Source organism: Cygnus atratus, chromosome 5, assembly GCF_013377495.2.
Source record: "Cygnus atratus isolate AKBS03 ecotype Queensland, Australia chromosome 5, CAtr_DNAZoo_HiC_assembly, whole genome shotgun sequence".
NCBI classification, from domain to species: domain Eukaryota; kingdom Metazoa; phylum Chordata; class Aves; order Anseriformes; family Anatidae; genus Cygnus; species Cygnus atratus.
This window is the reverse complement of record NC_066366.1, coordinates 2,502,978-2,527,716: the sequence shown is the minus strand read 5'-3', so window position 1 is coordinate 2,527,716 and position 24,739 is coordinate 2,502,978. Positions and strand designations below refer to the sequence as shown.

General features: G+C 39.8%; 1 protein-coding gene across 1 annotated transcript in view; it reads right to left on the bottom strand.

Annotated features, from left to right (window-relative positions):
- Positions 1 to 24,739, bottom strand: part of DENND2B (DENN domain containing 2B) — a 123,922-nt gene that overhangs the window by 62,643 nt on the left and 36,540 nt on the right. Inside the window, 1 exon segment of the mRNA XM_035550429.2 lies at positions 23,422 to 23,526. Coding sequence (XP_035406322.1) covers positions 23,422 to 23,501 — 80 coding nt within the window. The 5' untranslated portion in view covers positions 23,502 to 23,526.

The window sequence follows — 24,739 nt, the reverse complement described above, 5'->3', positions numbered from 1 at the left end:
CAAGAAAAGGGGATCAGCAGGGGGAAGATTCCTACTGCAACAAAAATTGTAAAGACTGACCAACAAGTAGGCAAGTTCACTCACTGGCTGCAGTGACCAAACCAGTTTAAAAAGATGCCCGTTTTCAATGCATAACATCTGAAGCAAATGATCCTTGTGGTCAGCACCTACAGTATTTTAGCCACAGCATTTCAAATCCCTGATGTATACAGTAATTTAAATAAAACTGCAAAAGGGAGACCTGTTTTGTCTTTGGTCTGATGTTGTGGCAAACAGATGAAGTTCTTATCAAAGAGAACAGAAGTAACTGTATCAAAGGAATATTACAGACTGAAAGACACAGGCTAATCTGCCCACAGTACAAGCTGAAGACTGCAAACTGTGCAGAAAGTCTCAGCGTCACCTTGGAAAAAAATCCTCAGAAGTTTTTGTCACAGTTTGCAAAATTAGCCATTGTTACTGGGGTGTTGTACATTCTTGTAAAGACTTTAAAAACAAAAAGACAAAGGGAAATTAAACAACCTATTAATCAGCCGGCTCATCAGCGATGAGACAGCAATAAAGAGACAAAACCATGACAAAAAAGGGGGGTTTACAGCTCTGCCACAATGCACACGTACAAACCGCAGCAGAAATAATCACGGCTCCTTTGACATTTTGACCTAGCAACCTTTCTATTCCAAGAAATAAGGAAAAAAAAGGAAAGATCTAAATACAATGCCTTGCATACACAGTTAAGTTTGTGTTCTACAAAACTGTGGGCATCAAGGTTTTATTTGTTTTGTTTTTTATAAAACATTCTGCATACATGAATTCCAAGTAGAAGAACTAGGTGACCAAAAGAAGTAACAGGAGCAAATTTCTCAGCTGTAGCAAAGGGAGAAAAGATTCGGAAGATCCCTTCTGCTATATGGTTTTCTCCTCAGCAGCCAGCTGACACCCACAGGTGCCAAGTTCTGTGGATGACTCTAAAAGTCCAGAGCACCGAGATAACCTCTGAAAAATATACTTTGAGATGGGAGGAATTTTCTTCTTCAAACACAGTCCCAAACCAAATTACTAGATTTCATCCCAGATTCTTACAGTTGAGACTTTGCAAGCAAAGCTCAGAAGCATTAGGAGAAAAAAAATTAAAAAGCTCTGGTCACAAAAGGACAAAAATCAAATTATCACAAAATGGAACTTATCTTTTTCAAAATCCTATGAAATCAAGTCTTTTTTTTGCATAGAAGTTGCACATTTTTGTGACTTTTTGTTTTTCATCATTTTGAAAAATAAACATGCTGATAAGACAAATCTTACGTCAAAGACAATGGAAATACTTCATCAACAACTACTTAAAGCTCAGTGAAAAGCGTTCTTCATTTCCAGTCAGAAAGGATGCATGTCAGAACACATTCTTTTCATTTTGAGTCCTAGAAGTTAAATTTACTGTTATTCTACGCAGTTTCAGACAGGTGTCTTAGGATACCTCAGGAGATCAAAAGCAGGTGACAAACGATGAGTGGTTTTGGCTGGTTGTCACAGCATAGAGTTTGCAGTGAATTACTTAGGATTACCTTGGCCTACAGAACTTCACAGCACCTGAAGATGCAACCTAAATCACCCTCCTCAGACTTGGAGGGCTGCCCTGACTCTTCATTTTTCCTGTCTATCCCATCATAGAAATCTCTTCAGCCTAATACCATGATTGTAAGGTTTATATTATTCTTAGCACTCCTCTAGCTTAGCCTTGAGATTATGTTCTCCTTATTCCTGTATGTCATGCAGGCCTTCCCCAGAGCTGCACCAACATTTGTTGCAAAGAAACAAGCATTTTGTAGTGGCAGTGTATGTCACGTATGAAGACCACAGCCTCCACTGAAGCCTTTGAAGTCATATTCCGTTGTTTTCACTGTCAGGAAAAGGTTTGTTGACTCACCAGGAGAGGAGGAAAGGGGAAAAGCATGATTTGCATGACCTGCAGAAGTTGCACAATGTTTCTTCTCAGAAGATATGAGCCATTCTTTTAAATCCCAGGTTCCCAGTAAGGTGACTGCACTTAAAGTTCGATCATGAACCCCTGAAGTCAGTTACACAACTCCCACTCACTGCTGTACAAGTCTGGAACTGCAGAGCAAAAGGCCCTTTAGAGGTGTGTGCTGTTAAGTACTAGGGATACCATAGTTAAAACATTGATTTACTTCATGTTGTACTGTAATTCAGGTAGAAGAGATAGGAATAATTCAGCAACAAAGAGAAGCAAAGCCTTGTCTGTTTGGCTTTGAGCATACATTCACTACAGGACAGCAGCAAGTAACAGAATCAAGTCCAAAAGCTGAACAACAGATAATAAAACGTTCCTTTCCCTGAGAAATCTGCTTCTATTAGAAGAATGTTCTCTTGAAGGCACAATAATTCCAGTCTTTAAAACAAATATTACTTGACAGAGACAATTAAATAACTTGTAATCTTTCGTACAAAGACTGTAAGCAAAAATGTTTTTATTGAAGTTTCCTACACACAGAATGATACATGCTGCGCCTTACAATGTTTGCCACTACAATCACTGTTAAAATATTTCATATAATATTTATTTCATAAATAAATGCAGATTTCTTAACAAGTTCACTTGAACAGAACCTTTCTCTGAGCAATGACATTTCTTTGAGATTATCACTCTTTCACAAAACACAGTGGAATGAGTTGCTCCGAATCTCTATCTGAAAAGTGCATTCTTCCAGCACTCAGTCTGAGGTGTGCAGCTCTCAAACCACGGCAAGTCAGCAGGCACAGTGTGTTGCAGTGTCATGGGCAAATTGCCCATCACACAGCCCACCATGTGTGTAGGCAGGTCACAGACCCAGAGCTACCTTCCAGTGGGACTCACGGCTGCACAGTGAAGGGAGCAGACAGAACCTGAGAGATTTCCATCCCTCCAGACCCTGCTTAGCTTTGCTGTTCTGAGTTGTTCCCTGAGAAATCAGCAGAATTACCCACAGTAGTAGAAAACTATTAATATCAGTGATTATCTGTAGGATTTGGAGCTCTAGATACAGTTGAGCTTTAAGTTCTGATTCAGTCTCTTCTCTCCAGTTTCTTTTTTCCTCACTTAAACATAGAAAAAAAAAAGTTAATTTACAAGAGCTGTAATTGTCCAGACCCACTCAAATAAAGATATGGCTTCCCTGGACTAGCGTATGTATTCATATAATTTGCTCTAATAAAGGGTAATATCAACAGCCATATCCTTTCCCCAGTACTAAAGAACATCCATGGATAACAGAGCAGCTGCATCTCTCTCTAACTTCGTTAGACAGCTTTCAACAACAGGAGGCAGCCAGAATGGCAGCTAAAGATGCATCCATGATTCACACATATTTGATAAATACTAATAAAACCAGTAAGTTGCATTTCAGACCAGGGATTAAACGTGACTGGAGAGTGGTTAAGTAACTTGCCTTGGAAGAGTTCCAGGACCCCTAACTCCCACTGCCCTGACCTGACCTCTGGGCTGAGCAGCTCAGACACCACAGCACTGCTCTAGCTCTCCTGAAGTGTCAGGAAGGACTCCACAGATCATCTGTGCTGAAGAAACACAAGCTGGGAGAAGCTGCTCTGCATTCTTTCAGTTTTGCAAATCCCATCTACCTTGCTTAAACCAACACTTACAGAAGGAGATGACAGTTTGGGGCTCTCACTATGCCAGGTAATTTCCCGTTTCAAAAAAGTCAAGCCCTTGGCAGCCCATTTACAAAAGAAAGAGCAAGAAAACAGGTTGACAGAAAGGTGTCGGGTCTTTCCAGGATCCTGTTGATGAGATCCCATCAGTTCACCATAACACAGAAATTTGGTGAGCTCACAAAGTTGAACAGCACTTCTATATTTCTCAGGGCTTTCTTCCCCTCTTGCTAGGAAAATATTGCTTTCTTAGTATTTTATTTACCTTATTTACCAGTTTTCCTCATAGTATTGTGCTATTTTATCAAGGTAACCTAATATATTTTAGAGTAGCGATAATAAAATCAGAATCAGCTGTGACTGTAAGCATGTTTGTGTATTTAGCAGATTTGGCTGCCACAGAAGACTAGATACTTGTCATTGCTGTTGCCAATGTTTAAAGAGATCTGAAACAAAAGCAACAGAAATTCCTCTTTGCAAGAGCAGCAAGCCTCAACTTAAAAACAACAACAAAAAACACTTAATTTTCCTACTAATTGAGTACAGAGAATATTTCTCAAGAAAGATGTGAATAAATTTATTTTTCTTCATTATACTGGTTAGAATATCCATCTTCAGCTAGATCCCAAAATCAGCAGAACCCCAATAAGGTCACTAATGCTGCACTTGTTTCATGTAATTGAAGAAGTAGATACAAAATTCTCTGGAAATTTGTAAGAGAGAATGCTAAAAAATGCTCAGTTAGCAACTCAAGCAAAAGACTGCACAAAAATATCATCTGAGGCACTGATTTTCAGATAGCCAGTGTTAATACTCCCATCACAAAGAGCAGAAATGCTTACACCTGTTTGGCTTCTTGTTAGTTTTTTTGGCTTCTGTTTAAACAAAATGGACGTGTTCAGATTACAGGATGAAAAACCAAAATTATATTTATAACCATATGCTGAAAAAAACTAAATCCTGAGAATTTTATTGTCTGTCCAGATGAAAACATCTATGTCCAAATTTTCAGCCAGTGTAAGCCTCCAAACACTTAGAAGACAAGTGAAATAAGAAACTCACAGAACAAGATATAATTTATTGGATTCTTGCATTTTCAAAAGGGTATTTTCCCCCATGCCAGTATAACTTCTCAGCACACTAAAAAGCTGTAGTTGCATTTTTGTCTTCAGAATAAAAATGGATGTTTCTCATAACTTCTGTGACCTGCACCAAAAAAAAGCCATTTTGAAAAGGTTCAATACCAATGGCTCTCTGTAGCTGGTACAGTCTCACTCTGCTCTAAGGGAACTGTTGCCAGGAAATCATTGAGCAAACAAACAGAAAAGCACTCTTCTTTCAGAAACACATTTGTGAAAGCTCGTGGCAATTATCCCTACTTTTACACAAATAAGAATTGAAAGAACTACTGCAGAACAAAAAGATTCCAGTCATACCTCTTTAGGTGTAAAGCAGAAGAGTAATTCAAAGGCTAAAAAAACATCACAACCTTCAAGCAATGTTGAGGGACAACACTTTGCAAAGAATTCCTTCTTCCTCTCTCTCTGTACAAAGACGGAATAATTTTCTCTATGCTTTCCTCAGAAAAGCTATGAGAAATCTACTTTCAGCTACAAACACTGTAAGTCAGTGGTTTGGTTGCATTTTGAGATGAGTTATGAGACAAACCCATTAGACAGAGAAGCAAAGTTTCAACATCATTTGCATGTGACACTGTGCTATTTCCTTTTATTTTATCACCTCTACCTACATCCCTGCCAGTGGGGACAGATGAGTAGTAAGGGTGATTCTGTCAAGCACTCGGTAAGGCATTACTGTAGGGCAGAAACAGCGAAGGCTCAGGGGGCAGATTCAGGTACTCAAACTGGTTTAACTGGGATACTGAGTGGTTAGCATGAGGGTTAAATGTACAACCATCACCAAAATGTGTGGCATGAGATGGCTTTGTTGATTAGCCAAGACAAACCAAGTAGAACCCATGTATAGATGATAGCTCGAGTTTTGACATTCTTTTTTCAAAACTAAATGATCATCTAGGTTTGGACAATTTCTTTGTATGCTACATTAATAATAAATCCAATCATTCCTTATATTAATTGTACTGGGAGTAGAAAGGGACTTCAGAATTAGTATTATTGCTACTCTTTGTAACTGGGGGCTGTGGGAACAGTACAACCAAACAAAAGGGACCGCCTGGTCTACTGAATCTAAATAGATCCAGTTTTGTTTGACAGTAAACCTATTACAATATATTCTGTACTTTGGCATAGCGTACAGTCCATTGTTATTGTCTACATACCTCAAGTAGATAACTACAGCTGATATTTAATTATTTTAAATCTAAATAAAGCTTACTGTGAGTAAAGGAGGTGAACTTTCTACACTCCATGCTAGGCACATAGCAGTAGAAGGTGCGTTTGAGCTGATTTAACCTGGTAATGAAGCAAGAAACTAAACTTGCGCCATCTTGCCTCTGGCTTGGAAAGGAAAGCGATAGTAGTGGCAACACAATAGCTGCTCTTCCACCAGACCCTTTATTATTTTTGAGCTCTCACCAGGAGCATAGCTCAAAATCCCCCAAACCCTGCATGACAGATCATTTCCTCTCTTTATTGTTGACTTTGGGATTTTGACAAAAATGAAACAGAATTTATTTTCGAAACTAAAAGGTGAATTTGCATAATAAGACCATTTGAAACAGTTCACTTTCATGAGCATGTGCTAGTGGTGGAAAAATCCCAGCATTTAGATAGAATGAAGCAACAAAATAAGTCAAAGTGGATGAAGATCAAGAAATAATTAAAGTCAGAACAAAAATAGAAACACCACATACTTTTCTGTGCTTCTGATATTTTTTCCAGGAATTTTGATACTTGCCATTTAAATAAAAAATTGAAACCGTATCAGAACTAATTACAAAATAATAGGCTACTAGGACTGTCAAACAAACAAGATCAAGTGCTATGTGCTATTTTTAGGTGCTTTAATTTCTGTGCCCCCAAGTACTCAGTTCACAAGAGTGATGGTGGGCAATGTTAGAGAGAGAGTGCTGTCCTACAAATAGACCCCTTCAAAGCTCTGAATCTTTATAGTTCTGAATCATAAAGAGAAGTGCACAGAAATTTGAAGTGGCAACTATTCTCCACAAATGTACAAAAAAAAAAGCAAATAAATCAAAGCTTATGAGTCAGGTCCTAAATACTTGAATTAGACTGGATTTGTAAAGCAAAGATGGCAAGAAAATCTGTGACAAATGACTGTAAGACAAAATGTGATCAATCAATGGACAGCAGATATGTGCCTTTGCCAAGAAATTTCTAAGGGTGAAGAAGGAAATTGTGAAATTATGTAGACTGAGAGGACTAGATTCCCTGCTGATCTAGATTTATGGCAGTCTTGCACTGTTAAAAGGCAAATGCAGAATTTAGTCACTGCCATTTTTAAGGCTTTCACCCCGCCCCCCACCCCGTTCATATACAAGTGACTGCCCCAAACACCAGCAATCAGGGACAGAAGATTCACTAGCCTACACTGTACTTCCATCACAATGATCAGAAGCTGACTGCACACAGAAAAAACAAATCAAAAGCAAGAACCAAAATATCAGAGACAGCCATTCTCTCTTTTCTACTGAGGTACAGTGCACTGGTTTCATACCACTGTCCCTCATTTTCTCCTCAAAATAGTAAATACAAATCAAAGTTGACAATGGAAGCCTCCTTCATATTTACTATTTTCCTCTAACATGTTCTGAACAACAATTTTTGCAACAAATACTTCCACTGTTGTCTCCACTTTTACTGATTTTTATGTCATGGAGGCTGTTCAGAGTGATCTAGTCTCACCTGCTTTTTTATGATCTTAGTTTTTTTTGTTGGACTGAGAGCAGCAACACAGCAAATGATAGCACGTTCTTAAATCAGGCAGAACACACGAGTTCTTATTTGTCTCTTTAAGAACCACCAGTCCTCAAAACTTGTTCTTTAATACAAGTATTCAAACTCTCAGTGCACATGGAAGCTCTCAGCTCTGCTTTTTCAAAGCATAGGTGATTTTTCAACGTGCTTTATCTGCCCGGGAATCTCAAAACATTTGAACGCTTTGGAACTAATTGTGTCAGAGCTTTGCAATTCTTCCATGCTTATACACACACAATTTGGGAAAGATTGAAAATGACTTTTATGAATTGTGATGTTTATTTTTTAACATAACTGAGACAGTTCTGGTTCGGCAACCTCTAATTCTGGAACTCTGGTTTGGAAAAGTTGTTGTAAGATAGGTTCATACCTTTTCTGCTCTCTCAAGCCAGAAAAACCTCATGAGATCATTGTATACTTTACTGAAATATTCTACACCCAAAGGGAAAAGAACTGAATTGCAAGCCAGAAAGTCACGAGTCCTGGCTGCACACTAATCCAGAATATAGCCAAGCCTGCTTTCTCTGCTTTACTTACAAATTAACTTTTAGGTCACAAAGAACCTCATTAAATAGACCTATGAATAAATATCTAGTAGAGGCAGAATAAAAGGAAGGGAGTTCAGGACTCCATCCTGTCTTTGAGAACTATTCTCAGTCTCACCCACTAAGACAAGTTGCTTTCAGAATAAACAAAATCTATTGTTTGCTTCTCTACCAGTAGCCACAATGATACACTGTCCTTCCAGACCAACTAGCTTAGTTCTGGTCCCCAGTTTCTACTGCTGTTGATATCATGTAAGGTATCAGTCAGCAGGTGCTAAATCCCTCTTTGCTAGCTATGTAATCTATAGGTTAAGGCAATTTGTTGCCCCAAGGAGCAGAGATCCGAGTCTTGAAGTGCTGTCAATGTCCAGCGAGGCCTTTCTGTAAGATTTGCCAGTTTTCTGTTCTCATAAACTGGTTTAACACAGTGAGAAAGCTTCCTACAAAAACAGGTTATAAAACCAAAAGCCATTATCCATATGTCTGTTATGAAACAGACATTCCTAATTTCTGTCATCATTTCAACTATTAATATCACAATGCAGAAAGTTTGAGGCCTGAGAGATCTGGACCCAGTAAGAAAATACAATATGTCACAACAGGATAACACCAAAGTGATTCAAAGCTTCTGGAGTTAATGCACTGCATATGAAATAAAATATAAACAAAATAAAATTAAAATAAATAAATGCAGCACAATGGAACCTCCTGCATTCCCTCCCTGAATCCAGAACAACCTCAGCATCAGCCCTGTCTGAGTACAGTCTGTCTGAACCCACCTTGTCAGGCTGCCATCCACTTGAAGCCCTTGTGCGGTGAAGGCAGTTCACATTTAATGTAAAGCAGAGGAAAAAAAGGAGTAATTCTGTTTTTAAACTTCGCCTAAGGAGTACTCAGACCTCTGTGGGGTCTCATATCTGCAATAGCTGGGTGCCATCTGTTCGTCAAGACAACTGCAGCAACTCAGTTCCACTTTGTGCAAACTCTTCCTGTGTAAGCACAAAGCTGAAACAACGGCGTATAATCAGCAGGCTCCTGATTACATGGTTGAGAAAGCATATTTGTCCTCACAAGGGCACTTTCTAATGTTTCTTTTATAACAATGAAGCAGTCTAACAGCTTTCTGTTTGTTCCTATATTGCTCTCACAATGATAAGACTAGAGAAATGCAGCCTGGTTCTCCATCTTCAGCTTAGTTTTATAAATTTTACCCTCTTTCCTTTGTCTCTTCAAAGAGTGGATTTCCACCTTCCTAGTGCTCCAAAGGTCTGTGTACCTAAATTTTTGACTATTTTTCCACCATAATAAAGGGAATTATTACTTTCCTCTCTGAACTTCCCAGTCAGTTATGGGATCACACCCAGACAGTTCTCTCTCCCAACCATACATTCACATTCATTGCAGTCCCTGAAGATGACCAAAACAGTTTTTCCTAACAAGAGTTAAATTTTTATTTTTTTTTAAGAAAATGACAAACATTCATAACAGACTTTGTAGTGAGGAACAGTAGCAGTATCTGCCAGAACATGGGACTTTTACATGAACAACATCAAGAAAAAAATTAGAAGCAGGATTTTTTTTCAGCACCTGAAAATGCAGAAAAGATCTGAAATGGTTGATAAGTGAAACATGGCTAGTGCTGGTGCCAAAGCAAGGGAGAAGGCAGGAAACTCATGGGAACTTGCTGCTTTCTAAATACCAGAAAGACAAGCTAAAGTGCAATGTAGCACTTCATATGCTCAGAAGAAACCTGCTTCCAGTCTGCCGTTCCCCAGCACAGTGAGGACAGAGCTGCAGCACAGGCCAGCCGCAGGACTGCAGTCAGACGGAAGGTACAAAGAGCATTTCAGAAGGTGCCACTGCTTGTCACAGCTTAAACTGACCCACTATGATGTACACGTTGTGAGCTGACATCCCTCGTGTAATCGCATACAAGCCGTACCACCACTGCCAAACACCGCGTTTTACATATGCTGCAGTAAGAAGAACGAAGGAACACAGGTGAAATAGCAAACTATATACTAGGAGTTTAGCTTGTACATGTCAGCTGGGTAACTAGTGTGTCTCCTGTTCAGAGGCTGTATTCTGCCTCTGGAGGAGGAATGACTTGAAGCTTTACAGCGCTGGCCTTTCTTATCATCAATTTTCTTCAGTGGCTCTGACCCCATGGAATGCAAAATAAATTCCAGCTATGACAGACAAACATGACCCTTGGTACATGCTACAGTGCACATAGATTTGTGTGGATTGAGTAATAATGGAATACTTCTCTTGCCTTTAGGAGAGAATTTTCTCTCAGCTTCAGTGATGGCCCTCTTTCATTTAATTGCTTGAATTCACAAATATCTGTGAATTGGGGTTCAATTTTCTTCTGGCTTGCATCAGCACAAATCACGAGTTTGCAAAGAAAAGTTGCTAAAGATGCAAACTGATGTAAAACTCATTACTATAGGAAGATTTAAAGCATTGAGCTGGAGCAAATACACTTATCAAAAAAAAAAAGTTTCAAGTCAATTTTTTGATCTATTTATTCTCCAATTTGTTGGCAGACACAAACACACGAAAAGGGAGAAGGGAAAAAAAGGGAGAAGGGAAAAAAAGGGAGAAGGGAAAAAAAGGGAGAAGGGGAAAAAAAGGGAGAAGGGGAAAAAAAGGGAGAAGCCAACCTATAATTTGCAATGCCTGTTGCTATCATACTTATCTATATAACAGTCCAGTCAAGGCCAAATATAACTTGACCCTGGCCTTAATGCAGAAGAATTTCACTGAATATCAAGCAGAAGATTGACCAGCCACTTGATTACTGTGCTTAACAATAGTAAAAACCATATTCTAAAGGAAATTTTCCCAAAGGTTTAGACATTAGTTTCTCTCCGCTTTTTTTACTGAGATTTCACTATAAATGTCAACAGGAGCAGAGTTAGGTCAGGGAGCGATGCTCCTGAACACTCTCCTCACCATGATCGAGAGTAATGTAAGCATGTGCATTACTCACTAAGTTGAAATGAGCCTCCCAGACCACGTTTCATCACCACACCTACAAGAGCTGTGGGATCTCAAGCCTAAATTTGGAGTTGGGATAATATCTGGGGGATTTGTATTTCCGTTATAAATATTTCATTCTCACAAGGCCTTGGCTTCTTATAAAACTGTGGATTTAGTTTTACGCTCTTCTGTTGGCCTATTGGCTTTTATAAGGAGCTGGCCAATATACTTTTACTTCTCATATCTTATATGGGAATTTGCATATACTATGCCCCTGAGGATGAAAATGATTTGCTACCACTGCCATGCAACAGGAATGCTGCACAGTAATAAAGAACTGCAAGGTTACTTAATACACAATGCATTAGAGCAACTAAAACCAAGTACACATTTTTTCTCTCTCTCATCCTTTCCTTTTGGGACAGAGCCTAAAAAAACCCTCATGTCTCTACAGGAAGACATGGTGATAGCATCAGGCAAAGCAGCAAGAAAATTGGAATGATACAGAGCAAATGAAGCAATACCAATCTGCATGTATGATGGGAGCAAGAAAAAGCAACTAAATGTTTATAAGCTCATCAGCAAAAAATACTGCTCTCTTAAAGACTACACATGGGCTCTCAGCTCATGAACAGAATATTTGGAGCAACAAACTGAAGTCCAGGTTCTGACCCTAAGTTACATGACACAGAGACCCACAGGCTTTAGCCTGAAATGCTGTGTTGGTTTTTTTTTTCTAAACCCATAAGAGTTCTGCTATTTATTCAGTGGAAAAAAAAAATATATATATATATATATCAGAGCTGTCTCTTGCCCCAGAAATTAAGTTCCTTACAACACATTTATTTTTTTTTTAAATCAGGCATCAAGGCCAACACAAAACATAAAAGTGCACCATCAGCACTACATTTAACACTGGCAGAAGGTGTAGGTACAAATACTGCTGCATAACTTAAAAATTACCTTTAACTATTAAGGAGAAAAAAATGGATTCTCATTAGGCAAGGCAAGAAATATGCATTTAGCCAGGCAGAGAAATTATATTCTGTCTGAGAGCCCAAGAGAGGTGGAGAAGGAGGGGAAGAGATGGGGAGCAAAATCAAGTTTTAGCTCCACCAAGTCCCTTGTCCTATACCAGAGCTTCAAACTTCAAAAATAAAGCTCTTTGTATCACTATCTTTAGTGAGCAGAGAGCTGCTGTTGAGTTCTGCCTGTGAGTAGAAAGCCCATTAAACTGCAAAACTAGCAAAGAACATTAAGGAATCCACTGCGACAGCATTCCATGCTCCTCCACTTCTGCTTTAGTTCGCTGCCTCCGCTCACACCTCTGGCAAGCACACAGTTGTCCGTCACTGCAATCACTCCAGCACACAGGTTCCAGACTTACTCAGAAGCTCTTCCCTCTGGGAAAGGTGCAGAATGGAAAGGGAGGAATTCCACGTCCAGTCCCTTGTAACCTGCTCTATCCTCTGCACTTCCTGAAAGCTCGCTGCTTCGCTTCTCAAGCAATGAATGACATATGGTCTGAGGACATTTGTCAAATCTCTGTCGCTTTGTGTACTTAAAGGGAGGAAACTGGTATTAATGGTTAACGAGACTAGCACTACCAAAGCCTTTCTCTGCAATCTGACATGCTGATTTCGAAGGGACAGGCGTGTGAGAAATCTGGAAAGCCAAATGTTTCCTTCTGATTGCCTACAGCTTGGAAAACTTCTGTGGCTTTCATTTGGTTTCGTTTCTGAAGTTGCAGGGACTGACAGTTTACATTTCATTCTTCAACCTGAGGCTGCTGATCGCTAACAAAATCTTAGAAGCTGTATCAGCTGCACCAAACCACACGCACACAGACAGAGCAAAGAAGCATGCCTGAATGACCACTTACACTGAAGTCGCACGGATGGCAGTACTGTCTAGGGAGGAAAGGGAGAGGTTAAAAATCCACATGCAAATGCTTTCAAGTCTCTGCCAACAGTTTCGAAAGGACACAGGCTATCTGCCATCTCCCATTTGCCAGTGTACTCATGGAACGTAAAGCATCATTAGGAAAGCTCATGACTTGTATATTTGCTGGTCTATTCAGTGAGATCGCCAGCATCTCCCTGGTCTGGAAGGCAATGGGATTTTCATTCCTAAGAACAACTTCCTCCAGAAGAAATGAAACATTGGCATGATAATTTTAAAATGTTATGCACACAGTTTCTATGCAGTATCCCCTGTAGACTTCTGAATAACTTTTTATCATCACCCCAAAAAAAAACAAATTCACATAAGACTCCTGATCTGATTTTCTGATGCTGCATTGATAGGGACTCCCTTAAGTGCTTTAGCATATATCTTGCTTACTGCTTTTACTTACTACATTTCAGTGCAGTAAAAGCACTAGAAAGACATGAGAAAAGTTTTCAAAACCATGCTGTTCTAATAATTTGCTGCAAAAAATATATGTAATAGGTCAGTTCAAGCCTTTGTATTACTGTGTACACTCATGTAAAAACAGAAACCATCAGTGATTAAATAAATAAGGACTGCAGTGTTAGTCTAAGCAGTTTTTTTACTGTAGCAGAACACAGTTGCATTAAACATGCTTTCAGTCTAACCTGTCAATTACAAACCTCTGCTTTTTAAAAGACTTGTTTCCTTTCATTTTTAAATTATTTTCCAGTGTTTTTAGCAAACATAAACTTTGATAAAAGGGAAAAAGTATTTTTAATGACGACATATGATTTCCACATATAAAAGAACAAAGCATTAAAAGTGCCATGAGAATTAAATTGCACTGGGAATTAGTTAGCCAGGCTATGTTCCTGCTGCCTTTACATAAAAACAAAGCAAACTTGATCTGAAGCTGCATGAAGAAAATGCAATCTTCCCCTCCCCCCCCCAAAAAAAAAAATGTTTTTTGTTGTTGTTTTGTTTTGTTTTTCCCCCCTATGCATATAGGACAGATACATTAACAGAATTTCCAACTGGGAAAAAGTGAACTGCTTGACTGACAAGTGCACTTAAAGTACATAATTCTTCTTCCTTGAACTGACATCTAAAATTAAAATGAAACAAAATAGCCAGCTATAGAATTACTGTGGCAAAACGCTCCATCTTTAGCTTTTGCCACAAACTGAGGAAGCCTGAAAAGTGTCCAAAGTGTCCAGAAGTAGGTCCATTTTTTCAGTTCTGTCTCTTGATCGTATTAGAAGCTGTTACAAACCACTCACAAACCACTTCTCTCACATCTTTAGACCACTGTGGTTGCAAGAGTATTTCTGCAACCCTGCTAAAGAGATTTCAAACATACATACTCTGATCAACCTCCCTGAGGTCACTTCTGAACACGACAAGGAAGGGGGCACATCACACGTCTCAGAGCATCACGAGTCAGCACTCCACCAACGCTTCTGACAGAGATGATGGGCAACAACAAAGTCAAAGCCCGTATTCAAGCTTTGCCCAATTCCAGGGTCATTTTAATCAGTGCTCTGATGTGTTCCCACTGCCGATGTCTCTGTTCCTGACAACAGCAAGCGTCCTCCCATCTCCCATGGCCCAGATCAGGGCTGAGCTACCCAAGCTCTCTCTCAAATGCACCTCCAAGCTCACCGGGTAAATAACAGCTTCGTATTCTTTTCTGAACCAGAGGTAGCTTTGTGCTGCTGGGAACCGACCTTCTGAAAATTTGTGAACTGCACAGTTCAAGCTGTCTCTGCTTTAAAGGAGTACAATACTTGCTAATGGATTTCACATCAGTTATTCAGTTTCCCCAGTTGCTTGGCTGAAGCTGATTTGTATTGTTTTCTAAACCTCAATGGCAAAAAGAAAAAGAAAAAAAAATGGCTTGTCATTGTGTCTCCAATAATTTAATATATTGCTTACTCTTAGCAGAATTTGATTAAATAGTGATTCATCCCATTCTCAAGCTCTCTATCAAAGTTATTAAAACTTGACTCCCTTTTAAAGCAACAATAAATGTTTTCTATGGGTCATGTTTCACAAATTCAAGAGCTTACAAGATTCACACCAGTATTTCCAAGCAGCAGGAGGAGGCACCTCAGCAGCTGAGCACCGAGCGCCTTGCTGCCGCAAGCCGTGCACAGCGGTGGAGACAAGATCCTGGCCCTGCCAGGATGCCCCAGGAGCACGCGGCCGCACTCACACCCCTGGACCTTTGATGCTCTAACAAAGTCTACATGGGTGACTCATGGAGTTTTGGTGAGCATGTCAGCACTGACTTGAGGCAGCAGCAAATACACCAGCATATTTTCCCACAACACATCATTGTAACTCAAATTGCAGTGGCATCCAAACATCCCGCTAAACTTTCTGTTAAGCAGGGATGTGCACATCATCCACCCAGAAATTTTTATCCAAGTACAAGGAGCCGTTTAGGTGAACATAATATCTATGGCTAATGTTTTATGGAGACTCCTTTAAACCATTCGATGAACTTCAGTGCCCAGGTAGAGAGAGCCTTTCACCCATAATTTTATTTTTTTTTTTTGCTTACGGATGAAAGCCATAATTGAATGCAGCCATACATAAAAGGGAAAGAAGCAGTTTTTCTATCACTCAAGCAACACCACACACATGCTTAGTAAGCAAAAGAATAGGAGATGAGAGAATACTTTATCATAATTATGCTAAGACAATGGCAATCACACATAGTAAGTATTGGGAAAATTGTACACACAGGAATTTCAAATAAGACCAAAGCCTGGTTGTTTTGGAACAACGCAGGGAGTCTCACACTTTGAAGAACTTACAACATAAATATGTTAGGGAGAAAAAAAAAACAGAGAGGAAAAAAGTAATGTTTGCACCATTTTAGGATGGCTGAAACACACAGACTGCCTGGGAGCACACGAAGTTCTTGTGGCATGCCCGGGAGCTGAAGATGCATACTTTGATTTCCAAGTTACTACTTTCTTCACAGTGCTCTGCACTCAGAAAACTCAAGACATGTAAGAAATATCCTAAGTTCTAAATTCATATTCACATGAAAAAAAGGTAAATACTAAAAAATCACTTTGTTTACCTTACTGCTTTAATTATATTTTTCCTATGGTAAGATCAGAGCTCCATTGTGGTGGCCACAGACAGTTATCTCCATCCACACTCTCAGTCACAGTATGGAGACTATTTGCCCAAGGCGTTGAGCCTGGCTCTGGACACAGCTCTTGTGCATTAGTCACAAGATCCCTCATTTGGCAGTACAGGCAGACTGGATTCCATCTGGGTAAATGTCCTGACAAGAAACATGGACCATGTCTAGAGTTTAACACAGAGCTGAAACTCACTGTGTGTTCGGTCTTTGTGTGTTTTGTTTTTGTGCTTTTTTTTGGTTTTTTTTTTTCTGATTTATTAGGGGTGGAGAGTTACAATAACAGAAGCGCTAAAACTTTATGAGGCTAAAATCATTCTTGCACACCAGGTAACATCAAGCAAAATGCTTGGTTAGCAAAAGGTGCTACAGCTGCATCCACAAACCAATCTTCCTATACGACCACCAACTACTGCATTGGCATTGCCTCTACTAAGACGACACTTCTCCCTATACAGACAGGTTTTTCTCCTGATATGAGATCACCTTCAAAATGAAAAAAATTACCATGGAAAGAAAGAGAATAAGCACTCCCAGGACAAGCCAGCAGAGTGAACAACCGACACCCACATTTGAGTGTCAACAGCAGCAGTGTATCAGCTAAACCTAATGCCAGACACATGTGCAAATTCTTTCTATTTAAGAACTTTCAAGGTCTGAGTTCCTAAGACAAAATACTTCTTAATCTTCTGCCCAGGCCACAGCCACATAATTCTTTCTTCAAAGGAAAGAAAGTATCTCAGTTGGGTTTATTAATATGTATTAATACGTACAAGAATTAGTTTTACTTAGGAAAAAAGATTTTTGCTGTAAAACTGGATGAATTTGGCTTGACTAGGACTGAATCACCTGTGACAGCCCAAAGCAAGAAGCAAGCATCAGGTATGTGCTGTTCCAGACGGCAAGCATCTGCCCCCGTTACAGAGCTGCTGATAGCTACAGCAAAGCCGAGGCCCTGGGGAAGCAGGGCCAGACCTGATCTCTGGCTGAGCCAGCACCGGGTGGCGGCATCAGCCTGAGGAGCCTTCCCCCTGCATTTCAGACAGTGATTTTACCTATAAGAGCAGCAAATAATCTTGGATTCATGACAAACTTGGGCATAACTTTACCCCATGGGATCACTTGGTTGGGAAATACAAGGCATCATTTTGTGTGTTAATTTAAAGAACTAGAAACAATTAAGCAGAAACACTGTGTAGCTACCTCTGGAGAGGTGTAAGTCTGGATAGTCATTTGGATTACGTGGTGTATCTCCATTGCCTTCACTGGAGATAAGCCAGTTCCCACCAATTAAAATTCTGTCCCATTAAATTAAATTCTGAAGAAGGTCTGAGCCACAAAGCCAGTACAAGCAAATCTCAGTGCGCATTAGACTAATGGAGCTGACAAATCGTTGGTGACAGCTGAAATGGCCTCACACACTGCTAGGAGATAAAAACCAAAGCCTATACTTAGAGGTTTGTGGGTATCCAGCTCAGTTATTTCCTGCTCTTTCCAGGCAAAAAGAGAGATGCAACTCAGAGATCAAAGATACCCTACTGGAAATCTGATTGCTATTGTGCACAGAAGTCACCGCTTCAAAGATATCAGGAAACTAAAGCAGACAGAATGAACTGAAAATAAAGTTTTGTGGATCAGCATCAGGCCAGATTTCAGTTTTACTCACACGAGAGTAATTAGATTCAAAGATCCAACAAAAAGTATTTAGAAAGGGGAACTTCTATGAATGTTTTGAGACTAAGAACTTGCAACTTTGTGCTCACAGCAATTTGCAGATGTAATCCTATGCTAGTACAAATTTCAGATGACTTGCATCTGAAATTTGGCCCGCGGACATCAGCACCTACACTTTATCAGGTCATTAAATCACAACTGCCCGGCGGGAGAGGATTTTCCAATTCAGTGAGAATCATACTGCTCCTGTGCAGATTGGGTGGAGAGACAGCAGCCCACATCACAAATCCAACTTGTGCTGAAACTAACCTGATTATAGTGACGTAGTTGTCCCAGACTAATAGCCACATAGTCCTTTCACACAACTGGAACAAAGACTGGCTTCTGCTTTGGCTATATTCCCAAATCAAGTCCAGTGACATTAAACTAAAAAGATGTTTGTTCAAGCTGATTATGGCAGTCTGTTTATATACACACTACTAAAATCACCACAATAATTTATTCAAAAAAAACCCTTTCCTAAGTAAAAATGCATCTTAATATTTATTCTGTTTCTCATTCAGACCCAGCTTGTATCGGGGAAACACCATCTAGCAGGAACACAGTCTTTCTATTTCCAGTTAGTTTTGTTCAGAAATCTTTTCTTTTTTCCTGTTAGACTAAACAGACTACAAGTTTGAAACCTATATTTTGCTGAGCAGAGCATGACCTCATAAACTAAGTGTAGGCCTGTTTTAATACCATATAGTACTGGTGTGATTTTTAAGTCAATAGAGCTGGTGGTGCCATTTCTACATTTAACTTTGCACTGGAGCAACCACAAGATTAGGACAAACACTTTATGAATTAATTTATGAATTCAAATTAAAATTCTGCATAAATCACAAAGTCGACTCCAAATAAATATTGAATTATTTGTTAAGAAAAGCAAGCCATTGTAGGGAGATACAAACACCGTTATGCCTTTTCTTTGACTTGTGTTCTCTTAAGGTTTCTTCAGAGTTGCAGCCATCCTCTTAGGTATGGTGCAGTCAAACAAAGAAGACATCTGGCGCAAAACGGTCACGCACCTGTTGCACACTATGAGCTCCTTTGTCTCCCATTGAAGAGGTAATAAGATTTCACAGAGCTGCTTCTTGCCAGAATTGCTAAGTCACTTTCAGCTACACATAAGGTGCTTTCCTAACCTCCTGCTCCTTGCCTTTCACATCAGTGACTCACAAGGAAGGATTAAAGCTGTGTCTTTGGAGTTCACTGAGAGCTAGGGTTCCAGTCTCATTCGGTAAGTTTAACAATTGTTTCACAAATGCTCTAGTATTTGCTTCATATAAAGGGCTTCTCTTCCAGATGACATTAGAATGTTCCCACTGTGTTGGGCCAAAGAGCACCCCTAGTCCTGGCTCTGTTACTGCCCAAGACCGTTATCAGGTGCCTAGAGAAGGAAGTAAGGATAAGATGAGCCGCAGTGCTACTCAGCCAGCCTAATGCTAAAGACTTGTTGCCTCACAGATTTTGCTGCTGTGGATAAAAGCCTTTGGTAGTTTTTTCTTCCATGAATTCGTGTAACCACAACTTCCTGCAGCAGTCAGTTTCATTGTTGAAAGACATGCTACACGGAAGTACCTTCTTTTCAACCTGACTCCTTCTGGTTTATTTAATGCCTATTAGTTTTTAAATTGAAAAAGGTTTTTTTTTCCCTATTCACCATCTCTGTTCCACCCATAATTTCAAAGACCTCTATTACCACTTCTTCCCCTCCTCTCCAGGCTGAAGGTCACCAGTCAATCTACTCTTGCCTCCCAGTGAAGACGTTCCACAACTTCAACAAGATGGCAACACTATATCACTGTAACACACCTTGCATCTTGCAGCAACAAACTGCACCAAAACTAGGACTGACAAGAAAATAACACTAAAAAGACGCCTTAGCCACCAGGAGACAAATACACCTGTGTTATGCCAGCATCAGCCATTACTGAAATTCTACCTCCACAAATTATACAGAAAGCACATTTGCAGTTTTCCAAATCTCTAGTCAAATCCTGTACTAAAGGGAGACAATGACTGTGCAGTTTAAGTGGATCTTTGAACGTGTTTGCAATAAATCCTGCAAGCCTTTACCTTTTATTATACCAGCACTTACTCCACTGATTTACAGTCTGACTAAAATGAAGAATCCCCACGGCTGACTCAAATATCCTCTTAAAGGTTTCACAAAGACAGTTGAAGAAGATCATATAAGGCAAAATAATGGATGGAGAACCGGTGCATGACAACCTATTCATCTCCTCACTTGTCATGAAACTCAAAGATTTTCCTCAGCTTCAGGTCCATGCTTGTACTTATAAAATCTTTTTTCTGATAAATTCTAATCAAAACAGATGGTGATGATAAGGAAAGACAGTTTATTTGACAGCTATTATCTAATAACTTAGTATCCTACTGTACTTTCTAAGCTATTAAGAATGGAAAAGATAAAAATAGAAGAGCAGGTCCAAGGTTTACTCAAGTCCAGATCCAAGTTCCCAGCACTGACCTGTCTGCACTGCTGGAAGGATGATTAATGACATGAGAATGCCAGATATCATTAGGGATCTGCTTTTAATATCCACATACGTGTATGCCTCTAGAAATTCCTCTAGCCACCCCTTCTTTTCCCCACCCCCTTGTTATTCTATGTTTTCTACAGTTTTGAACTAAGAGATCCCAAATGCACAAACTAACAAACTGGGAACTGTACAAGGATACCAAGTCCATTTCTGCTGAGCTTTACCACAGCTACTGTTGCATAATATGACTACCAAGAGACACTCGGATGGATGCAGGTCATCTATTTCTTTAGTCAGCTGCATAATTTAAAAGTGAAAGAAGAACAGTACCTGGAGTAAAGGCAAAGGCAAATCAACCTAATGAAAGGTTTAGACCCCGAAACGGTGTGTGACAACGCCACAAAGGAGGTCACCAGCAGAGACTGCACCAGGGCAAGGTTTCTGCCTAAGGCAAATTATTAATTAAGGTGATTATTAATTCACCTCTACTTTGTAGGTCAACCTGTCCCTTGGTAATCAGGATGATGCCATTTCATCCAGCTCAGGAAAATTGCCTGAAACTATTTTAATTCAATACTATGTGCAGACAAGAGGGAAGGTGTAAGAGAGAGCTGAAAGAGAAATGGGTGATTAGTCACAGAAAACAACATAAAGGCAGCCATATGTGCATGCAATATGTAAAGATGACCAAAACTGCGAACAAAGCCAGAGTGTTTAAACACAAAACAGGGATGTGCCATGAAAAAGAGACTTTCCTTTAATAAAAACAAAACAAAAAAATAAGCTGTTAAAGAAAATCCATTCCATTGCTTCCATCCTGAAAATCTCTAAATTTAATTTTTATATATATACACACACACGTATATATATATTTATTGTTTGTGGTTGGAAAAGTTAAGAATACAACGGTGAGTATGCCAAACCAAGCCAGGATTTGACATCACTTTCAAGTTGACCTGCAGCTCCCTGCTAAGATCAAAGCCAACTCTCTTTGATCTCTCTCGCCAAACTTCTCCATCTATGCTGGTTATTCTACCTGACACCTGCCAAGATGGGGAATTTTTGCCTCCGACATTTCATTTTCAAGTGAGCAAATCAATCTGTAGCTATGTGATCTACTCACCTGAATCACGGTCTTTACTAATTTATTTGAAACTGAAAAGCTCTCCTAGTACATCCCTCCTATGCACTTACAGTACTCCTGGCAGCTGGGTTTAACCTTGGTACAGCTTGCCAGGTGTGCCACCCTCACTGAAATAGGGCTGGAACTGCTGCAGCTGTGCCTAGACAAGGTGATTGGAGCATTTCATTTACACTGGTACAACTCACACTTCCATCCCAAAGTGTCCAACAGATAAATGAGACCTGTATTGCTTTTCCCTTCTACCACATTCATTTCTGGATGCAATCCCGTTTTATTGAAGCCTACTTAAAGCCTTACAGAGTTTTGAACTTCCTTAGGCAAACAGAAATGAGGCAGGCATTATGTCCAATACCTAGCATAAGGGTATTGCTGCAGTACAGAGACTCCATAAAATTGGTGCAAGTTATTTGCACATTCCTCCTGTATGTTGTTTATAGTGGGGTTAAAGTCTTGTTTTGAGACAAAAGAGAAGAAAAATGAAGATATTGACATGTTATTAGATAAGGCAATGCAGAACAGTTTCAAAACAGAATAGGATGTTATACCTGTGCAGGAATCCCCTGGAGAGCTGCATAAAGTGCTACAGCAGGGACAAAGGTACACATCAACATTTTGTGCTTTTGAAGAAAGACGCTGAATAGTGTGTTCTGCTTTCTGCTCACTTTGCTAAGGTGGCATATTCACTCTAGCACTTTACTCCTGTGTTCAAATGGTTAATTCACACAGGTTCTTTAATCAGATGGCTGTTTAAACTTTCCTAGTCAAAGCATACCAAGGCTGTCCTTGGGGGGGGGACTGCAGATAAAAGTAAGAGTTTTGCAACTGTCAGTCCCAGACCAAGAGGAGCTGGTGGGCTTGTCCTCTGTGAAGGCCACAAGCTGAACCAGTCAGCATTATTTTGTAAAGGCTGTGGCCAAGAACAAGACTCCTTCTGACAAGGGTATATGAACTTGTTGACTACAGATGAGTTGTTTGCTTGCATCTCAGAGCAATATTGCAAAGCAGAGTTGCCCAAAGGAAACTTCTTGTCCTCAAAACACTGTCTTTCATCATTGTAAAATAAAGGACAAGGGAGCAATAACTGACTTTACACTCTTTGCCATTTCATATTACTAATTCATGAGTGAAAGGTATCTGTATTTTACAGGTATCTGTGTCACTGTGTGCAATCACATCACAGCCTTCTGCAAACCCACTGTCTTTTCTGGTCTAGTCTTAAACAGACTGATACCCTCAGGATTGCCAGGTCTGGGGACTTAAAGTGTCCTTGGCTACAGTACTGAGTTTGGGGAAAATGCCATATGATAACGGGATGGGCCACTTGCTTTCCCCTAGGTGTGAATGATACAGTTGATCTACTTCCTCTGTAAATAACTTAATGCTGCAGAGAGGAGCACAAATAAGCAAAGAAAAAAAAATGATCCCTATACTTTACATTCAGCCCTTTCACGCTTGCTGCCAGACCTGCAATGGGAGGCAATCTCTTCCCACACTGTCTGTCAATGCAGATGAAGTAGAGCAAATGTGACAGAAACTGATACAAAATACAAACTGGTGACTGGCAATGGAGAAAAGCATGTAGTCATACAGCCCAGAAATTTAGCCCAAGCCTCCTGAGGCCTGCATGATGCCTTTAACACAGGTCCTTCCTTGCAATCGTTTTCATCACCAGTGAGCAGCAGCAGCTCAACAGAAATATGCCAGAAATGGATCTCTTACACTTCAATTCCTCCACTTCCTACCAAAAACTTCTCCCAGCCCAACAAAGCTGTCAGAATAGAGTTTGCTTATCTTTTAACAAAGTTTGTTCCAAACAAACCTTTCTCAGAGTCTACAAAGCCTGCAGTTCACTTACCTATCCAGAGTGTCCTGAGGCACTTTACTCCCTCCAGCTCTGCTGTTGACATTGGCATTCTTGTTGGCAGTCATGGTCATTTCTGCTTTCTAGAAATCTGGATATCTGTGAGAAGAAAAGTCAATTAAGCTTTGACAAGCCCAAATGACAATTAATTGTTCAAGACTGCTGTAAGTACTACACTCTGTAAAAGCAGAACTCCCGTCTGCTTTTCATTCTATAAAATGCAATCAGGTCTAGTTATGGTCCTGAGAAACTAAACCCTACCACTCTGCTGCTGTTGTTTCACATCCACATCCCATTCAAGCTTATCAGAGCCCAATGCTATAGCAGGAGATAGCTTACAGACATTAGGTGCATGCTTCAGATTCTGGCATGTCTGATGAACATAGCTTGATATTCACAAAATATCACAGGCTTGGTGTGGTTCTTCCATCCATCACCATACATTGAAAACCCACCAAGTGCGCTCTGCAATACCTGCAAATAATGTAGTTATGACTGGCATTCCAGCCACGCAAAAGCTTTTAAACAGGAGGAAACTTCACAATTTTAAAGTGTAGCTTTGTGTATATTATGGAAATAGTTTTCAAACGGTGAAATAAGTGCAATAGTGAATAGGTTGAATATAATTTTCAGATCTGCTTGTGACGTGAAAATGTCTGCAAATGGTTCCTGGCTTATTCCCTCTATTAACCACAAGATTCTTCAAGTAAAACTGTCTTATGATGCTTTTAAGACCTCAGGTAATATAAAGAATCATTACTGATTTCTAGCTCTATCCTAATAATACTAAGGCACGAGATTTGGTAGCAAACCAAAAGCTGTAAATGAAACTTCAGCCATGATGAAAACCCTATATATTCAGTCATGTGTTGTAGAATTCCCAGCACAAGGCAATACTAGTGTCTTTCTGACTTCACGAACTCTTGACTAATGGTTTTCTTCCAAAGAGAAATTAAAATGCTGCCAGAAGCACATAAATATTGTTTACTCTTCTGTATAGCTAGGATACAAAAAGAATACCAGATGCATGGAAGAAAGCCTAAATGGAAATGGCAGACAGCAGGGAGAAGTCCTTGCAAGTGAATTCCCACAACAGGTATAAAAACAGACACCTCAGACTGATTCTCAACAGTAAAGGGGTTTGGAAGAAGAGGGAGAAAAAAAAAAAAAAAAAAGACACATTCTGGAAGAAATTTCTCCCAGACAAGTGCAGAGAGAAGGCAATTGGCAACTCTACCTTCCTGAGGTACCTCAAATGCATAGGAAAGGAAAGACAGTGAGTGGCGACCAAGAACCCAAAAGATGGGTCTTA